This window comes from Nelumbo nucifera, chromosome 7 (genome assembly GCF_055504915.1).
Source record: "Nelumbo nucifera cultivar China Antique chromosome 7, China Antique-T2T, whole genome shotgun sequence".
Classification (NCBI taxonomy): domain Eukaryota; kingdom Viridiplantae; phylum Streptophyta; class Magnoliopsida; order Proteales; family Nelumbonaceae; genus Nelumbo; species Nelumbo nucifera.
In genome coordinates this window covers 7,758,810-7,778,600 of record NC_142655.1, presented here as the reverse complement: position 1 = coordinate 7,778,600, position 19,791 = coordinate 7,758,810, and the positions used below count along the sequence as shown (strand labels likewise).

Genomic DNA, 19,791 nt, shown 5'->3' with positions numbered 1-19,791 from the left:
TGTTGGATGGTGGAAAAAATCCTATCTCTACTATCTCATGGCCTCATCTTCTGAATATCCCACACATAGCAAATTAAGATGGGACCTAAAGACTGCAATTGTTAGTATTTTGTCTCCTGACTAAGAGAGTACTGATGTAGATCTGAGTGGTAAAAACTCTTAAGGCTCAGTTTGGAAGAAGTATACAATATAAATTGATACAAAATAATATAAAATACAAGGTTCTCTACAAATTTGTATTTGTACTCCTTCCACTGAACCATATGTTCAATTTGAGTGGTTGGTGCAATAGAAGTTCACAGGTTTGCTAGCTGGATCATTTGGAGGGGTGTTTGCCATTATGGTGTTTATCTTCCGATGCGTTTTAAATAATTAGTCATATCAGCCTCTTGGCAAACAGACAAAAGTGTGGGGTTTATTTATGCGTGTTTATGCAAAAAATGCCAATGTAACGGGAGGCTCTAGAACTTTGTGTTGGGAGAGAGGGAGGCAGCAATTGTAACAAGAAAAATCAAATTGACAAGGCTCGATCTGCTAGTAACAAACAACGAAAGGCATCTTACAATTTATTTTTTCAACTGGCCTCAGTACATATGAGTTAAAAAAAAAAAAAAAAAGTATCAAAGTGTTATATACCTAGAGGGCCTCCAACTTTCACAAGGTACCCCATTGCTTTAGATAAAATTCAAGTCCAATCATTAGTATCCATCGGTTACTTGGAGCATATTTATGTCATGTGGGGGTATATTCAAATTCGATCTGATTCGAAGATTCAATCGGATTTGTAAATATGGATTTGAATTCGAATCCAATGAAAAAGTTGAATTTTTTGGATCTAATTCGATCTGATTTAAATTTCTTAAAAAATTAATAAATTATTAAAAGAAAAATAAAATGTAATAATTTCAAAAAGAAAAACAAAAAATACAATTATCTTTTCAATTATTTTCATCATATATATACATGTTTTTTATAAAAAAAATAATATAACAATTTTATAAAAATACAATATAAATAAATAAATAACATATATGTGTTATTGGATCTTCTCAGATCAGATAGGAATGATCCAAATTTGGTCCAATTTATGATCAGATCTTATTTTTTTTATCCAATCTGATCCAAAGATCCAAATAAGAGGAGATCTGAATCCGACAAAATAAGATCGGATCTAGAATCCATTTACACCCCTAAGAGGGAGGGAAGAGGAAGGAAGAGATGTAATATGGAAGTTCGAAAAACTCTCCATGATTTTCGATTTGTGCATACCTTGGGTATTGATTCTTTGAACCATATGTCCAAAAAAATGTGGTTTCTTGATTCAAATTAGAATGTTGGTTCATATCCTTAAATAATAAATAATCTCTTGTATCAAAAATAAATAAATAATCTCTAATGTGGTTTTCTAATGTAAAAATTACTCAGCACATGGAAAGGCTTTTTCATGATGTTACATTGGTTTGAGTGGTCTTAGATAAAGTGAAAAAGAAAAGAAATTCCATGGACCTTCCTAAATCAAATGAAAAACTAAGGGTTCATTTGGTTCGTAATTGGAATCAGAAGTCTTCTTGTTTCAGACAGGAACTGGAATCAGCTAGAGTGGGATTTCAAACCCAAGGGAGGAGTAGGAAATGGTCATTCCCTCATACTGATCCATTCTGATTCGAATTCCAAACCTCTATTCCCATGAACCAAATAGGCCCTAAGCCTAATAATAATATGGATCCCAAACAAAATTGGTACTACTCATAATTTGCATAATGTCTTCACTACTGTCTTGTACTCAGTACAGGGTCATTAATTAGAAATTTTACTTTTTACATAGAATGGGGTTAAGTGGGTAGGTTAGCAAACCTTACCACATTCTCAAAATAAACTCTATACTGGTGAATCTTTAATTAAAAAAATGTTTGGCCCCATTTGGTTTGAATGAATAAAGGTTTGGAATCGGAATCGGAATAGGCTATTCTGATTCCAACTGTTTGGTTGGGCGGAATCAGAATCACATTCCCATTTTTGTTGAAATAGTATTCCCCCATTTGAGGAAATGGCCATTCCCTCCCTCTCCCTTGGGAATAAAATCTCATTCTTGCTGATTCCAATTCCCGTTTTCATTCCTGTTTAAATCAAACAGATTATGGGAATGGACCATTCTGATTCTGATCTGAAGGATTTTGATTCTAATTTCGACTGTAAATCAAACAGGCCCTTAAATTTTGAATTGAATATTAGGCTAATTGCCACTATAGGGTTGGTACGAGATTAATATAGGGGTCTTCTACAACTAGAAAGGCATTTTTTGTATTCATATCAGCATAAAAGCAAAAAAATTTCATTATTGAATTGTGTTATTGTTTTGAAAAGAAAAAACAAATTAATTTTATTTCAAAAAATCAATTAATATTATCGAAAGTTCGAAACTATCAAAATGGTGATTTTTAAAACAAAAAACAAATTTTATAATACAGAAAATAATATGATTTAGGGAATATGATATTGAATAACCAGATATCAGTTTTGAAAACAAAACACATATAACCAGTTTTCAAAAGAAAGCATCTGTGTTTTTCTCTTAAAACCAATTTGTTGTCAAACCAGAACAAAAACTTGGACACAAAGCCCTTCCATTGGGTCCTCTATCTATGGGCAGTCTGGATCGGCCACTGAAATCCTCCATATGGCAGATAAGGTCAGAGAGGAAGCTTTGTAGACACATCCATCCATTTTTGTCACGTGGAAGAAACTTGTGGATAATCAAAACCGTCCATCAAATACAGGATAACAGGACTCTCAGATGAATCGCCTAGCTCATTTCCATTGCTTACATTAACTCAAAATCTCACCTTGAACTGGGGTATTGTATCATTAGTACTAGCCATACTAACATTCGCATTCGTGATTCAAAAAGATACCAATTAATTAGGACTTATATTGAAGAGTGGTAATGCATCTTAATCTTAAATTTGTTCTGCCAAAAGAAAGGAGGGTAAGACAAAAAAACAAACTGGAACTCCTTATTTTGGACGCCTTGCCTGCACAAATAAGTTGTTTTCAACCCATTGTTGACTTAGATGGTTGAACCGTTCGAATCGCCATCTGGTCATGATTCTGCGTTTGGTTCTAATAAAACTTAGAAATTGATTAAAAAAGTGTTTGAATTGCACACTAAATGTATATACAAACTTTTAGAAGTCATAATTTGCACTCTAATGTCCAATTAGGATGATTTTTTTTAGTAGCTTTTTAAGATCTATGCATCACAAGGAACCAAAGGCACCTTCCTTGCCCCTTTTTTTTTTTGCCAAAAAACCATTTTTTTGCCTCAAATTGCAATTTTTAGCATTCTTATAAATTAAAAATATAAATAATGCATATATCATGTAAAATATAATTATATATTATTTATTGATAAAATATGTGTTTCCACACACATACACACATGTATGTATGTATATAACTGTATATATACTTATAATATAGAGTGATGATGTGGCACAATCTGACCCATTCGACCCTACGATTGAACCGGTAACTTGCAATCCAGAAGCAAAAATGGTTTGTTCTCTAGGTTTTTTTTGGTCTCTGGGTTGGTTTTTAAAACATTGACACAAATAGGAGATTCCTTCAATTTAGGGGGTGTTCTACAATGTGAATTGCTGCTTTTCTTGTTGTGGGTTCAAAAAATAAATCAAAACCATTTGATTTGAAAACAACTTGTTTCTTAAAACATAAACACACAAGACATGTTCTGGGTTGTGTGTATTTTTTGTTTTTAAAACTGAAACCAAAAACATGTTATTGACTCTTGAATCTTGTTTTAAAAACATATTTCCATATGATTATTTAACATCATTATTTGTTGATTCCAAAAACATGTATTGTTTTTTAAAATAAAACCAACTTGCTTTTCCTTTTGAAAACAAAAATAAAGTTCAAGAACATATTTTTGCCTTTTTTTTGCTAATGTGGTCATACCAAAAACAAAAACATTCATGTTGTAAAACAACTCCTTAAACATGGTTCCTATGTCAAATGGTCCAATCATCCAGTCCAACACTCCAACCCGGGGTGGACAATTTTGGGGTCCAAAACCGGACCCAGACCATGACCGGTTCCTGGGTCAACCAGCTTGACCATCTGGTCCGGTCCAGTTTTCAAAACCATGCCCTTAAATAACTGAGAAATCTTCTAGGTGGCTATGTTATTAAAGCCCACGTAGCTTCTCAATAGAGCTTTATTCATGGGTAAGTAAGATCATCTTAGGTGATTTCTTTATTAAAACTTTAAGTTTAGAATATTAGCAGACCTTAATGACTGATGAGGAATCTTCTTAGGTGGCTATGTTGTTAGAGACCATGCAACTTCTCATAGGATTTTGTTAATGAATTCCAGTAAGATTATCTTAGGTGATTTCTTTAAATTAAGCTATTAAAACTTTAAGTTTAGAATATTAGCAGACCTTACAGAGCCTAAAATATGTCAAACCTTAATGACTGGTGAGGAATCTTCTTAGGTGGCTATGTTGTTAGAGACCATGTAGCTTCTCATAGGATTTTATTAATGAAGCCCAGTATCATCTTAGGTGACTTCTTTAATTATGCTATTAAAACTTTTGATTTCCCTACAGAGCCTAAAATATGTCAAACCTTAATGACTGATGAGGAATCTTCTTAAGTGGCTATGTTGTTAGAGACCACGTAACTTCTCGTAGAGCTTTATTAATGGATTCAAGTAAGATCATCTTAGGCGACTTCTCTAATTAAGCTATTAAAACGTTTGAGTTCCGAATATTAGCAGTTCCTACAGAGCCTAAAATATTTCAAACCTTTTAATGACTGATTCAGGTGGCTATGTTTGTTAGAGCCCATATATCTTCTCGTAGAGATTTATTCATGGGGTCAAGTAAAATCATCTTAGGTGATTTCTTTAATTAAGCTATTAAAACTTTTGAGTTTTGAATATTAGCAGACCCTACAGGGCCTACAGAGCCTAAAATATGTCAAACCTAATGACTGAGGAATCTTCTAGGTGGCTAGGTTAAACCCATGGCTTCTCATAGATCTTTATTTATAAGATCATCTTAGGTGATTTCTGTAATTAAGCTATAAGATCATCTTTGGCACCCCATATATAAAAGGGCAGCTTTAGAAAAAAATTTCGCTCCATCTTGAACACACATACTTCCCCTTTTTCAATGGCGGATGATAAGGTTGTTCCTCCTTGTTTTTGTTGAAGAATTCTGAACCTTAACATCAAACTATGTACTTCCAGGACGGGCCAAATAAAGCTATGTGTTAAGCTCAAGCCATTCAGTTGTAGGAGGGTTCCAATGAATGTGACATTATTGCCTTCGACTGGGCTAGCTCATTGACAATCTAGTTTTAATACTTCAGATGAAAGATTATCACGGTGGTTGGGTTTCTTCTATTAACAAGATAGACTCGATCGTATTACCTCTTTTATAAATGAGAGACCACCCCACACCCCCAAGGTTCAAAACTTTATAAGTATTAGAAATGTAGAGAGTACCACAAGGATAATTTTAATGCATATCTACAAACATGGATGCAGTGGACACATTAATATAACATGGATAGAATAGGAAAATTCAAATAAATCTCTATACATATATCAATAATACTAAGGCTCAGTTTGGAAAAAGTATAAATACAAATATGTATCATGCAAATACATACAAGATAATACAAAATATAAGATTTTGCATTCTACATATTTGTATTTGTACTCCTTTCAAACTGAGCCTAAGTTTTTGATGACTACAAATAAGGTTCAAAGTATATATATACTAAGAATTAAGAAGAAAAATTTAAGAAACATATCAGGATATAATTTAGATGTGCATGGATATCATGAAAAAAATTAGGATATGCATGGATACATGTAAGAAACTCCTATCGATCCCAAAACTATATCAATGATTCTCTATATAAATCTAGATGATTATAAGTGAGGTATATATACTTAAGCAATGCATACCTTGATAGTGTATGTAAAGTGCGAACTACAACCTCAAACAATACGTAAATGTATCAATACTTCAAACCTTGTCCAATTTGAATTAGCCAAACACTCTGTAGTGGGCCGTGAAACTAATGATAATGTCTCATACCACTGCACCAGTGGTAAAATATATAGGGCCCACAGTCTGAGGTTGAATATTTATAGGTGTGGGCTCCATGTATTTTATAACTGGTGTGGAGTGTTATCATTGATTCCACAGTCCTAACTTGGGTTGATTTAGGTTAAGAAATTGTAAAATTTTGAAGAGGCCCGAGCCAATTAAGTTTAGGGGATGCTTGACAAAATGGTTGATTTTGTTATTGAAAACAAAATCAAAAACAATATGCTTTTGCTCATGTGACAGTTGTTTTTGTTTTCGAAAACAAAACCAACATGTTTTGGAACACCTTAAATCAAACAACCGGAATTGCAACTCTAATTTTCAGCATTACTTTTGTCTCAACATAAATGTTCTTATTTCCTCTTTCCACCATATCAAGGACCATATTCACTGCTTAATTTCATTACGTAAATCTAAAGAATTTATCATTAGAGAAGATACTGGGGCAATGCTAAGCCTTAACCTTTCTGCTTAAACAGGTCGAGGTAATAAGGTGGAGAGAGACTTATAAACTAGATCCCTAGTGTCCAGAATAACCATCTCATTTAAATGGATTTTATCAGACAACTCTGCGCAAGGAGTCTCGATCCCCTGGTAACAAAATCACGCTTGGCACATCATAGTTTTATACCACCTGTCCTCAATATGCACTTGTTTACATTGTTGTTTGAAAATTCGAATATGTCAAGGACAGAAAACATCAAATTGTAATGTGCCTAGTTTTGTTTGTTTGTAGCAGATCCGGACGCCTTAGGGAGATGGTCTCAATATGATTATATGAATAGGTTGCTGTGGGGATCATCTTTTCTCGGGCAGTTGAATCTGGTGGTTACTGGAATGTCTTGATACATGTGACCATCCATTGCTCTGGTCCTCTTTAGTAGGGCTTGACAACTGTACCATCCTTTTATGCACTTTCATTGTAATAGAGGTTTCATTTTATTTACCCAAGAAGAGAGAACTGAGAAGTAAAAAAAAAAAAAAATGAAGTTTTAACATATGATCCTAGTCTAGGGACAGTAGTAATCAATAAATGCCAACATGTATCAGGAAAAAATTTCCCACCAATAGAAACATTAATTTCAATTATGATATGTGATTTTACATTTGCATTGTATGTGTATATCAGTAAGCATCTCTTGTCAGTGAATGGTACATACTAGTAAAGAATTCTGGACACTGTACAGCCTTAAACCTGATATTATGACATTAGTCTTTTATCTGTTCAGTCATTGTACAGGATGCTTCATGCAAGTTTGCCCTTTGTACAGCGTATCTGGTGGGATTTTATCCATTGCTTTTGTCTTCAGGGAGCCTGTAAAATGCCCAAACCTCAATTAATATGGAAAAATTTACTGATTGGAAGCTTCTAATGGAAGATCATAGATATTCACTTAAATTGGAAGATAGCCACTGAGATCATGAATACCAAAAGGGAAAAAGAATAAAAGGAAGACCAAGCATCAAGGTGGAAGAAAAAGAACAAGCAGAAAAGACTTTCCCCTAACATATAATAAAACACACTTGTCACAGTGCATAGTGGAAAGGACAGCAAAAAATAAACATCCCAAACACACCAGCCTCTGTCCTAACTAAGTCCAAAAAAAATGCAGCCAATGATTGCTTTAGAATACAAAGAGGTAGTAGACAGTATTCTATTTATCATCCATAAGGCAAGGATGTGCATAAGCGTTATAAGCATGATTACTCATACTTGATAAAATTCTGAAGCAGAAGTTTTATCTAGAATGACCAGCATACACATGCAAGCATGCTATAGGCATATTTATCAAGGATCCTTTCAGAATGAATTCAAGAATTTAAGTTAATAAAAAAATTTAACTTTCAAGTAGCCCATCTTTTCCAATTTGCCACATTTTCCTTATTCAACAAAGTTAGCCACAAGTGACTGTACCATGAACACAATGGCCAATCTTAGTCAAACTTTTTCCATGTGAAAAGCAGCAATGGAACATGATTGTAAGTTGCTTATTGTTTTCCATTTCTCTTTCTTTTCTTCTCTGGTTGTGTATCGAGACACTCTCCATGCAAAAAAATAAGTTACAAATTTACAACATATGCCAACCTTTTAATTATGGATGGTTATGTTTTATATTTTCTCATTGTGTGAAATTAGGTGCAAACACAAGGCATCTGATGGGATATGATAGGCATTCAATGAGGTAATAATCCCATCACTTTATTTTAACACTCAGGTTTCTATGTCAAAGCATTTAGAACATTAGAATATTTATCCAGTTACCTATCCAAAGGGTACAGGATTGCACTATATACACACACAAATTATGGCCATTTACAGAGAATGCACTAGACTACAAGTACCACAGGTAGGGATGTCAATCGGTCAGGTTCAGCACACATTTTTCTCAACCTGAAACCTGACATGACCTGTCCCACAAATGGTATCCCTATACTCAGCTAAGGCTATAATTAAAAATGTTTCAAAGCAATTTTTGTCAGCTAGCCACTACTTTATCACCTAGGTAGGTGAGTAGTTACCTAGACAGACACCATTTAACATAATTCATGGTGTTCAGGCTGGATACCCATCATGGATGCCTTGTTGTCAAGGTAATGCCTTGACATCCATGCCATGGATACAGACTGAGTTATAATGTTATATATCATTGTCAAATAAATATTCTTACCCATCCTTTCATGTATGAGAGAAGCATATTCTGTCCCACCACCTTTCCATGCAAAGGAGGTAATGCTGCGATACATTCCAAGTGAAGGTTGAATTCCTGCTTCTTCCATCCATTCCAGTACCTGCATTCACATTCTTCATGATTTCTTCCAGAAACAACCTTAAAAATGCATAACCTTAAAGTATTCAAATGCAAAAAGTTTACATTACTTGGGACATGTTAAAAAATTAATAAAAATAATAAACAGAGAGAGAGAGAGAAGGAAAGAAAAATTAGATATTTATGAGAATCCTTTTTCTATAAGCTTTGAGCTGTTCATACCATTTTTGAGAAAAGAGGTAACTAATATTCATTTTTCAAGGTGGTGCCTAGGCAAAGGCCCTCATAGAGGGTCACCTCGCTTAACCACCAAGGTTTTTTTACATGGTTCTCTGGATACTTTTATATTCTTAACTTTTTGAGATTATAATAATATAGTAGGCATTGTTAAACTAAATTATTCAGCTTAAGTTAAAATACTACTTTCATTTCATTATTTTCACATTTGTTAGGGTTCAATCAACATGTATACTTCCTTGAACCCTCAAAGACTTCACAACTTTAATTGATAAGCATGGAAGAACTCAATTTTATCCAATCAACACATATTGATTATTTTCATCATCTTCTTTCACCCTTTCTTTTCTTTTCTTCTTTTCGTAGGACAAAAATAGAGACTCAGCCCCCTCTATTTTCTGAAATTTCTTTTCTTTTTTCCTTTTTTTTCATGAATGTGTTGATTTTCTATGTTTCAAATAAAGCATAAAGAAGATTGTCTCTAGGGTCAGTAGAAGATCAAGACTGTAATCCTTGAATCCTAATAGGTTTTAGGTTTGCAAAACAGAAGAAAAGTGAGAGAAAGGAGAGAGAATAGAAGAGAAACAAGAGAACACAAGTTGTTGAAAGGAGGGACAGAAAACTAATCTGCCGCCGCCACTCTCTTAATATTTATAGGTTATGTTTAGTACATAATGGAAATGACACATCTGCCCTTAGTACTTACATAATAAATAAAAGCTGAAATAAATAACAACTGAATTAACAAACTAACACAAACTGACACTACTACAACTGAAACAAATAACTACACTGCTGTCCTACGAACACAGTGGGGACCACTGCAGTGGGGCCCACATCAGTGTTCTCTACACTCCCCCTCAAGTTGGGAGTAGATATCTATCATTCCCAACTTGGATAGGTCTGTCTCTAACTTCTTCCTTGGTACAGCCTTGGTGAGGATATCCGCGAGCTACATATTAGATGTGATGTACGGAAGACACACTTCTTGTGATGTGACCCTTTCTCGCACAAAATGTCGATCAACTTCAATATGTTTAGTTCTGTCATGCTGCACTGGGTTGTGGGCTATATTAATAGCTGCCTGATTATCACAATACAGCATTAAGGGCTTTTCATAGTCAATACCCAACTCTTCAAGTAGTGACCTCAGCCATAAGATTTCAGCAACTCCATTAGCCATTGACCTGTATTCCGCTTCAGCACTGGAGCGGGAAACAACACTCTGCTTCTTACTCCTCCAAGAGACAAGGTTACCTCCCACCAGGGCATAATATCCAGAGGTAGACCTTCTGTCATCAACACTTCCAGCCCAATCGGCATCTGTATAGACTTCCACCCTCATGTGATTATTGTTCTTGAGCAATATACCTCTACCCGGGCATCTCTTCAAGTATGCTAATATTCTCTCTGCTGCAAGAAGATGAGAAGTTCTAGAGGAGTGCATGTACTGGCTAACAACACTAACTGCATAGCTGATATCCGGCCGAGTGAGGCAGAGATATAGAAGCTTTCCAACCAACCGTTGGAACATAACTTTGTCTTCAAGAGGCTTCCCACCCTCTGCACTAATCTTGTGATTTTGTTCGATGGGTGTATCAGCCGGCTTAACACCCAACTTTCCAGTTTCCGCCAACAGATCTAGAACATATTTTCTCTGAGAGATAAAAATCCCCTGCTTGGATCTAGCAACCTCAATACCCAAAAAGTACCGTAGTGCACCAAGATCTTTCACCTCAAACTCTTGATGAAGGAGCTGTTTGAGGGACTCAATCTCATGACTGTCATTTCCTGTCACCACAATATCATCAACATAAACTGCTAGTAGTGTCAGAGAGGACTCCACCCTCTTGATGAATAGTGTATGATCTGACTGGGCCTGTACATAACCAAATTTTCCAAGGGCTAATCTGAACCTATCAAACCAGGCTCTAGGTGACTGCTTCAAACCATACAATGCCTTGTTCAGTCGGCAAACCTTCTTACCTGTCTCTGTATCATAGAATCCAAGAGGCAACTGCATGTAGACCTCTTCTTGTAAGTCTCCATTCAGAAAGGCATTTTTAACATCCATCTGAAACAGGGGCCAAGAATGATTTGCTACAAGGGATAACAGAACTCGGATGGTGGTCATCTTGGCTACTGGGGCAAAGGTCTCCAAGTAGTCTATACCATAAGTCTGAGTGAACCCCTTTGCAACCAGCCGGGCTTTGTACCTTTCAATAGAGCCATCAGCATTATGCTTCACAGTGAACATCCATCTGCATCCCACCGGTTTCTTTCCTTTTGGTGTGTCAACCAGTGCCCAAGTATTATTCTTCAACAGGGCATCCATTTCGACTTGCATTGCATCTTTCCATTCTGGAACTGATTAAGGCTTCTTGCACTGTTCTTGGAATAGGGACATCGCAATGGAAGTGAGATAGGACCGGTAAGATGGTGACAGACGATCATAGGATAAGAACTGTGAGATGCTGTGAGCTGTAGAAGTGGTGCAATGTTGTTTCCCTTTGCGAATGGCAATAGGGAGATCAAGGTCATCTACAGGAGGGGAAGTGGCAACAGTGAGAGGTATCTCAGTAGGCTCTGGATCTAGAGCCGCAGAAGGAACTGGAGCTGGCCGGGACTACCGAAGACTAGGATCAACTGCCTGCATCGCCTGTGATAGACTCTCAACTCTGGCTCCCTCTGACCACCCTCACCACTACAACCTTCATTACCCAGTGGAATAGGTAAAGGAACAGCCCCACTTCTACCAGCCCCACTTCCACTTTCATTGCTCTCCCCCTGAGGAAAAAAACTCAAAATAGCCCCACTTCCACTTTCACTGCTCTCCCCCTGAGGAAAGAAACTCAAAACAGCCCCACTCTCACTACTCTCCCCCTGAGGAGAAACCCTAGGATAATAGGGTGTCTCCTCAAAGAAGGTGACATCCATGGAGACAAAACGTTTCCCTGAAACCGGATCATAGCAGCAATAACCCTTTTGAGTTTGTGCATAACCAAGGAAAATGCATTTGGAGGCCTTAGGTTCAAACTTGGAATGATGAGGCCCGAGAAGCTGAACGAAACAGGTACAACCAAAGGTTTTAAGGGGAACAATGAACAACTCCTCGTCTGGGTATAGAAGGGAAAAGGGGGTTCTCATCAAGGATCTGGGAAGGAACTCGATTAATGAGATAAACTGCCGTGAGGATAGCATCACCCCAGAAGTGAATAGGTACATTGGAGGTAAACATAATGCTTCTAGCCACCTCCAAGATATGCCTATTCTTCCTTTCGGCAACGCCGTTCTGCTGTGGTGTATAAGGGCAAGTACTTTGGTGAATAACTCCATGGCTAAGAAGGTAGGAGGTCAATGGCTGAGCAAAGTATTCCTTTGCATTATCAGATCTAAGAACTTTGATTTTGGTCCCAAACTGAGTGAAAACCATCTGATGGAAGTTTTGGGTCAGAGCAGGAACCTCATCCCGAGAACGCATAAGATAGACCCAAGAAAACCGGGTATGCTCATCAACAAACAGTAGAAAATATCTGTACCCACCCATAGAAGAGATATGATATGGCCCCCAAACATCAGTATGCACAATATCAAAAGAGGAATTACTCCTTTTATTACTTAAAGAATAAGAGGTTCTACAATGTTTGGCAAACTCACAACTCTCACACCTCAACTTTGATAACTCAACAGACTCAAATAAAGCAGGAAATAGACTCTTCAAACAAATGACCTAATCGGTTATGCCAAAGCATAACCGAACTCACAGACTGGGAAACAAAAGACTTCTTATCCACTGACTCCTCCCGACGAGAACTCTCTCCAAGCAGATAGATCTTGTTCGTCTCACGGACAGTCCCAATCACCCTCCTCGTCTCCAAATCCTGAAAAACACATCGGTCAGGGAAAAAGGTTACTGAACAGTTCATGTGTTTGGTAATACTACTAACTGAAAGCAGGTTAGTATCAAGCTTAGGAACATGCAAGACAGAAGATAAAGAGATAGTATCCGATAGCTTGATGTCCCCCTTGCCCGAAATGGGAACAAGAGAGCCATCAGTAATGGATACTCTATCTCGGCCAGAGGACAAGTGGTAAGAAGTGAACAAAGATGGCAAGCTAGTCATATGGTCAGATGCACCTGAATCTATTACCCAGCAGTGATCAGTATTACCTGGAGCTGAAGCATGGTAAGCTGAGGCTTGAGTACCTGAATGTGCAAATGCAGATGTGGCAGGAGCTGATGGTGACTGAGATGGCTGAGCTGAACTCCCAACTTCCTTTTCCAACTGTATGAGGGCAGCCCGAACAACAGCTAAAGTCTCTAGGGATGTGCCTGATGAGGATGTTGAATCGGTGCTCACTGCCATATGAGCATTACCCTTCTTATTTCTTAGTTTTGCTGGGACCAAGTGAGGATGTAGCTTCCAACAAGTATCTTTTGTGTGCTTGGGTTTCTTGCAATGTTCACATACTAGATCCTGTTTATCTTCCTTCTTCCGGTCCCTTTCTGAGTCACCCCCTGGCTTAGGTTTAATAGCTGTCAAGGCTGGGAAAGAGGGCTGAGGCTGCATCATGACTTTCCTCCTAGTCTCTTCACTATGCACCAGGGAGTATGCTTGAGAAAGGATCACACTATCTCTTGTCAATATCTGTTGTCGCACAATGTCATATTCTGAATTCAAACCAGCCAGAAACTCAAATACCCTATTCGTCTCGACTTGCTTTCTGTGAGTCTGTGCATCTTTGGGACTCTCCCACTCAAGGGTCTCTAGATGGTCAATCTCATGCCACAAGGATTTCAAGGTAGAGAAGTAGACAGAAACTGGCTTCTCTCCTTGTCTAAGGTTGTTCACCTCACACTTCAGTTCATAGGCTCTGGCAACATTAAGGGGTTGGGAATAGGTTTCTTTCACAACATCCCATATCTCTTTGGCTGTCTTTGCCCACAAGTAATTTCGGCTGATATGTGGCTGCATAGAATTACACAGCCATGCCATAACCAAATAGTTCTCTTGAACCCACTTGGTGTATGTTGGGTCCTCCTTGGAAGGTTCTTTCACATCTCCCAAGAGGTAACCCAGTTTTCCCCTTCCTCCAATAGCCATCATGGCTGATTGAGCCCACTCCAAATAATTTGACCCATCAAATCTCATAGTTGTAATCTGAAACCCGGTTTCAAATACACTACCATAACTGTGGTTTCCAAAACTACTTTCTCCCTGACCCTTAAACTCCATCTTTGATCAAGATTCAGTGGCTACAAACTGTTAGAGCCACTATACCAGAAAACAGAGTCAAACAAGCAAGTCTGGAATCTGATCCGAAACCAGCACAAATCTGATCTGATTTGATCCGATCTGAAACCAACCCAAATCTGATCTGAAATCAATCGGCATGCACAGTACCAGGCAGCCTATCAATCTGAGATGCTATTTTCTGAAATCACTACTGTGGGGCCCACTGCTGCGAGAGCAAAATTAGGGTTTCAACTGTAGGTCTGAAGTAAGTGCTCAGCTGCACTCTCCCAATCCGCACAAGTGGGACTTGTCGTAGGGCAATATGAAACCCTAAAAGTTAATCACCTTTAAAGAGGGGGGTTCGGCCCAACAGTCAAACCCTAGAAACAAACTTAAACACAGTTCGGCAAGCCAAACCCTAGAAACAAACTTGAACACAGTTCGGCCCCTCTTTCTAGATAGGTCCAACCTATCTCGACTGATTGCAGTCTCTGAAACTCAGTAAAAAAAAAACTTACTTATGTACTTCGGTTTACTGTCTTCTAGGGTTACCTGAACCCTAACCTTCGCTGCCTCTTCCTGATTACCAACTCAAGCCGCGGCAAGTCTTCAACTGCTGCGAACCCCTTTTGGTAATCTCCAAGATTCAGCCACCGAAACCTTCTTCAAAGCTTCCAGCCCTAGCTAGTCCTCATGTGGTCGGCTGGACTAGACACACATGAGAAGCCCAAGATAGGCTCTGATACCAAGTAGAAGATCAAGACTGTAATCAGTCTTGAATCCTAATAGGTTTTAGGTTTGCAAAACAGAAGAAAAGTGAGAGAAAGGAGAGAATAGAAGAGAAACAAGAGAACACAAGTTGTTGAAAGGAGGGACAGAAAAACTAATCTGCTGCCGCCACTCTCTTAATATTTATAGGTTATGTTTAGTACATAATGGAAAGGACACATCTGCCCTTAGTACTTACATAATAAATGAAGTAAATAAAAGCTGAAATAAATAACAACTGAATTAACAAACTAACTCAAACTGACACTACTATAACTGAAACAAATAACTACACTGCTGTCCTACGAACACAGTGGGGACCACTGCAGTGGGGCCCACATCAGTGTTCTCTACAGGATCTACTACCTTATTATAAAAATTTAGAAATATCAAGGTAGTCTAACATGTTAAGCGATGAGTACAAATGACCACAACACTTTCACTCAACCCTCTAATAAAATACAAACATGCTATCAATCAAATAAAAAACCAAATCACCCAGTGAGTGCATGGCCGGGTGATTTGGTTTCAATGATTTCACATGGTCACAACACTTTCTTGCAACCCTACAGTAAAACACAGACATCATCATCGTCGTCCATGCCTTATCCCAACTATATGGGGTCAGCTAAATGAATCCTGTTTCGCCAATCCATTCTATTTAAACCATATCCTCTGTTAAATTATTGGTGCTTAAATCATTTCTTACTACTTCTACCCATGCCCTTTTTGGCCTACCCCTAGCCCTTCCAACCCCTTCAACTTCTAACAAATCACTTCTTTCATCGTTTCTTTTCTTTTTTTTTTCTTTTCTTAGGACAAAAATAGAGGCTCATCCCTTCTATTTTCTGAATTTTCTTTTTTTTTCCAAATTTTTCATGAATATGTTGATTTTCTATGTTTTAAATGAAGCTTATATATTTTTTATGAAGATTATAGACAATTAATAGTGAAGGATGGTAGCTACTTGCTAAGGGAACCTAGGTAATTACCCTAGAATTCATGGTTTTTATTCAAAAAAAAAAAAAAAAAAACATCACCTAGGCAACGAGGCTACAAGGCACCCACTATCGCCTAGTCTCACCTCAACACCTTGAAAACTATACTTGTATTCAATAACTCAAAAACAGGGGGGGAGGGGGGATGTACATTAGAAGATGTACAAGGGCAATGAAAACATACACACACACACACACAAAAAAAAAGAGAGCCCAAGCTAAAAGATTGGCATTGTACTAATGCAATTAATTTTCTGATTTCTATATGGTTCTATACATGCATTTTTGCCTTTTTGAATGCATTAATACAACTCATTTCTTACACATCAAAGAAACTTTACATGTTATTATAGGTACCTCAATATACTTTCTCCATTTTCCAGCAGCCAAAAGATTCTTCAACAAAACTGAATAGGTCCCTATGTTGACATCTGCACCTGATGCCAGTATTTTGTAAAACAGCTGCAAATTGTGAAAATGAAAATTAATACTGCTTTTCCAACTTCACCCCAAGGATGATAAATAACAGACAATTGCTATGCCTGAAATTTTTAGTTGCAGAAATCCTGGGTAGTGCAATCTTCAGCAAAATGAGACTGCATCTGGACTTGGGGAAGACACAGCTATACAAATCTGAAAATTCGTTTAGTAACTATATCAAGACTCTTTAAACAGGAATTTTAGACAAATTTCTGGAAATTAAATTCCAAGAGAAAAGGAAGTAAATGAACAAGACTTGAAGCCTTTGTGCTTAAGCAGAAAATATGGCCCTAGATAGTGTGGAGAGGCATAACAAGACACATGAAGCCAACCAACCATTGTTAGGTTGAGACTCAGAAATAAATAGAGTAACAGAACTATGTTTCTTCCCCGGCATATATGTAATTAGGTAATGAAAATGATAAAACTGAAAGACCAAAAACTTTACCATTGGAAGATAATTACTCCATCAAGGATGAAAGATAATTCTTTTGAAAAAAGAAAAGAATCTTATACCACTTATCAAAAAAAAAGACAATTCTTTTAAAATATTTAATTAGCTTTTCTTTCTTCTGAAAAAATATTTGACAAAATCAATATATAGGAGGGAAGGAGGGAAATCAATGTCTTTAAATTTCCTTTCTGAGATAAATGAAACAAAATTTCAGTTATTTGATATGCCAATTGAACCTGCAAAGTAAAGAGTGATATTATCCTTATAATCTTATTACAAGTTAGGAATTAAAGAAAGGAACAATATGAGAGAAAAAATACGTTTAGTACCTTCATCATGGTCTCAATCTTTCCACTTTTCCCAAGGAAATGCAGAAGATGATTTATTAATCCAACTGAGACCTCTGAGAATGACACCTCCATCACTTCAATTAGGTCCATTGCTGTTCTCCAGTCTCGTAGCCTTATGGAAGTTCAAATAGTTTAGGACAATTTAGGACAAGTAAATATGTTCTCATTCTAAAACAATAAATATCCTCCAAAATACAAAGAAACTGATGGATATATCAAAGTGAATGAGCACCATCAGAAAGTAGCTAACACGGTGACACCAACAAGAATTTTATCAAATAAGAAAAGCAGCATGGCATATGCAACTTCTTTAGTGCCATCATGCCCATGTCTACAGTGTAACAATTATAGGCAAAATATCATCTATCTAATGTACAAAAACATAAATCTTACATGCTACAGGCTGATATAATTTCAAAGAAAGTGGCTTCAATGAAAGGGATTTTTCTCTCTCTCATCAACTCTGCCAGAAGAAGAACCTTGGATGGTTGGCATCCTCTGTTAAAAGCTTTCATCAGTGAAGAGCATGCAATAGAATCAGGTTGGATACCATCCATTTCCATTTCTTCAAATAGAGCACATGCTTTCTTCCAGTTTTCTGCAAAATGCAAAATCCAAGTAAATGGAAATTAAAAGGGTTTCTCCAAGCGAGAATCTGATCACCTCAGTATCTTTAAGTGCAATCCAACCTGCTGCATTATATGCATGTATCATGGCAGTATAGGTTATGACATCAGGACTACAGCCATCCATCTTCATTGTTGTGAACAAAGATTCAGCTTCACCAAGTTGGCCCTGAAAATTAGAGAGAAAGGCTTTAATGAATTTTGTTAATCTACCATTGAGGCAAATGAATCTTGTAAAAACACTTGCCTTTTTGCTGTAAGCACAGATTACAGATGAGCACACCTCATTAGATAAAGGAATTTTTAAATCCATCATCTCACCCAAAAAATTGAGTGATTCGTCATACTTTGCCATTTTGCAAGAGCCACTTATTAGTATGCTGAAAGTGGCAGAATCAGGTTTAACTTTCTTTCTTCTCATAGATCTATACAAGGTTAGAGCTTTTTCATACTCCCCTACACTCAAATAGCTACCAATAGCTGAATTATATGCAACAGTGTTCAATTCAATCCCTCTCAACTCAGCTGCAGAAAGTACAGAATCAATTTTTGTCAATTGACCACAGCGGCCACAGGCCGCCAAGAGAGTGCATATTGTGACAATATTTGGTTGAACTCCATCACGTTCCATTTCACGCAGCACCTCCACAGCCTCAGCTAACAAACCTTCAGATCCATACGCATCAATCAGTGCATTGTAACTCACTAAATTGGGCTTCCATGAGTTCTGTCTCATCATATCAAATATTTCTCTGGCCTTTTCAGGTTGGTGTGATCTACCATAAGCATTAAGTAAAGAAGTATATGACACAACATCAGGCCGAATGCCAGAACTTTTAAGTTCATTAAAAACTGACAGGGCCTCTTTATGCATTCCATGCAAGGCATATGCACCAATAAGTGAATTATAGGAAACAATATTTGGTTTTAAACCTTCAGCAAGCATCATGTCAAATACAGCCTTGCAGTTTTCTATCTGTCCACAAAGAGAATATGCATGAATAATACTTGTAAATGTTACAATATCAGGGCGACACTCAGCTCTTTTCTCCCTCATTGAGTTGAAAAGGTCCACAGCTTTCCCATATTGTCCCAGCTTTGCCAGACAGTCTATGACTATGTTAAGGGTGATTGTGTCAGGATGGATATTTGTCCCTTTCATTAATTCAAAATAGGACAAAGCCTTAGAATACTGAGCCCCATTTTTGTATGCAGATAAAACAATATTGTGTGTCACCAGATCAGGCCCAACTCCATTTTCTGTCATTTTCTTGCAGATTTTCAGAGCCTCTCTCCAGTGTCCACTTGATCCACAAGCATTAATAAGATTATTGTATGTTGACCGACTTGGAGGAATCTGCACCCATATTCCAAAGGATAATTAAAAGTATAAGAATCTACATTCAAATTCTACAAAAAGATAAGCTTCAAATCAGCAGCTTGTCCACTTCCAAATCAAGTCCTAGTATAGCTTTAAGTAAACTGCTTAATTTTTATTTCTTCCAAGACAATGAAATTGATGAGGTATGGAAAACAAATAGTGTTAATGAGAGGGTGTAATGATGTGCAAAAAGTGTGAAATAACAATCTCCCTTCAAACCATAAAATATAAGAAAAATGAAAAAAAGAAACTAGGTACGTAAATAACTAAATACTTGTTATTGTATAAAAGGCCCTCTCTACCAAAGACATAGCTAGGTCATCTAGAATAGAATTCAACTCTCTAGTAAT

General features: G+C 37.1%; 1 protein-coding gene across 5 annotated transcripts in view; it reads right to left on the bottom strand.

The window, feature by feature from the left end:
- Nucleotides 1-7,199: 7,199 nt before the first annotated feature.
- The window catches only part of EMB2654 (Tetratricopeptide repeat (TPR)-like superfamily protein), a 29,694-nt gene continuing 17,102 nt past the window's right edge, over nt 7,200-19,791 (bottom strand). For 2 of the 5 annotated variants that reach the window (XM_010249207.3, XM_010249210.3), the window contains 7 exons: nt 18,308-19,417; nt 18,124-18,229; nt 17,828-18,032; nt 17,414-17,546; nt 16,508-16,612; nt 8,812-8,932; nt 7,200-7,457 (listed from right to left, as the gene is read on the bottom strand). In XM_010249207.3, the coding sequence (XP_010247509.1) occupies nt 7,372-7,457; nt 8,812-8,932; nt 16,508-16,612; nt 17,414-17,546; nt 17,828-18,032; nt 18,124-18,229; nt 18,308-19,417 (1,866 nt within the window). In that variant the 3' untranslated portion in view covers nt 7,200-7,371. The other 3 variants (XM_088892115.1, XM_010249208.3, XM_010249209.3) reach the window with 3 other exon arrangements.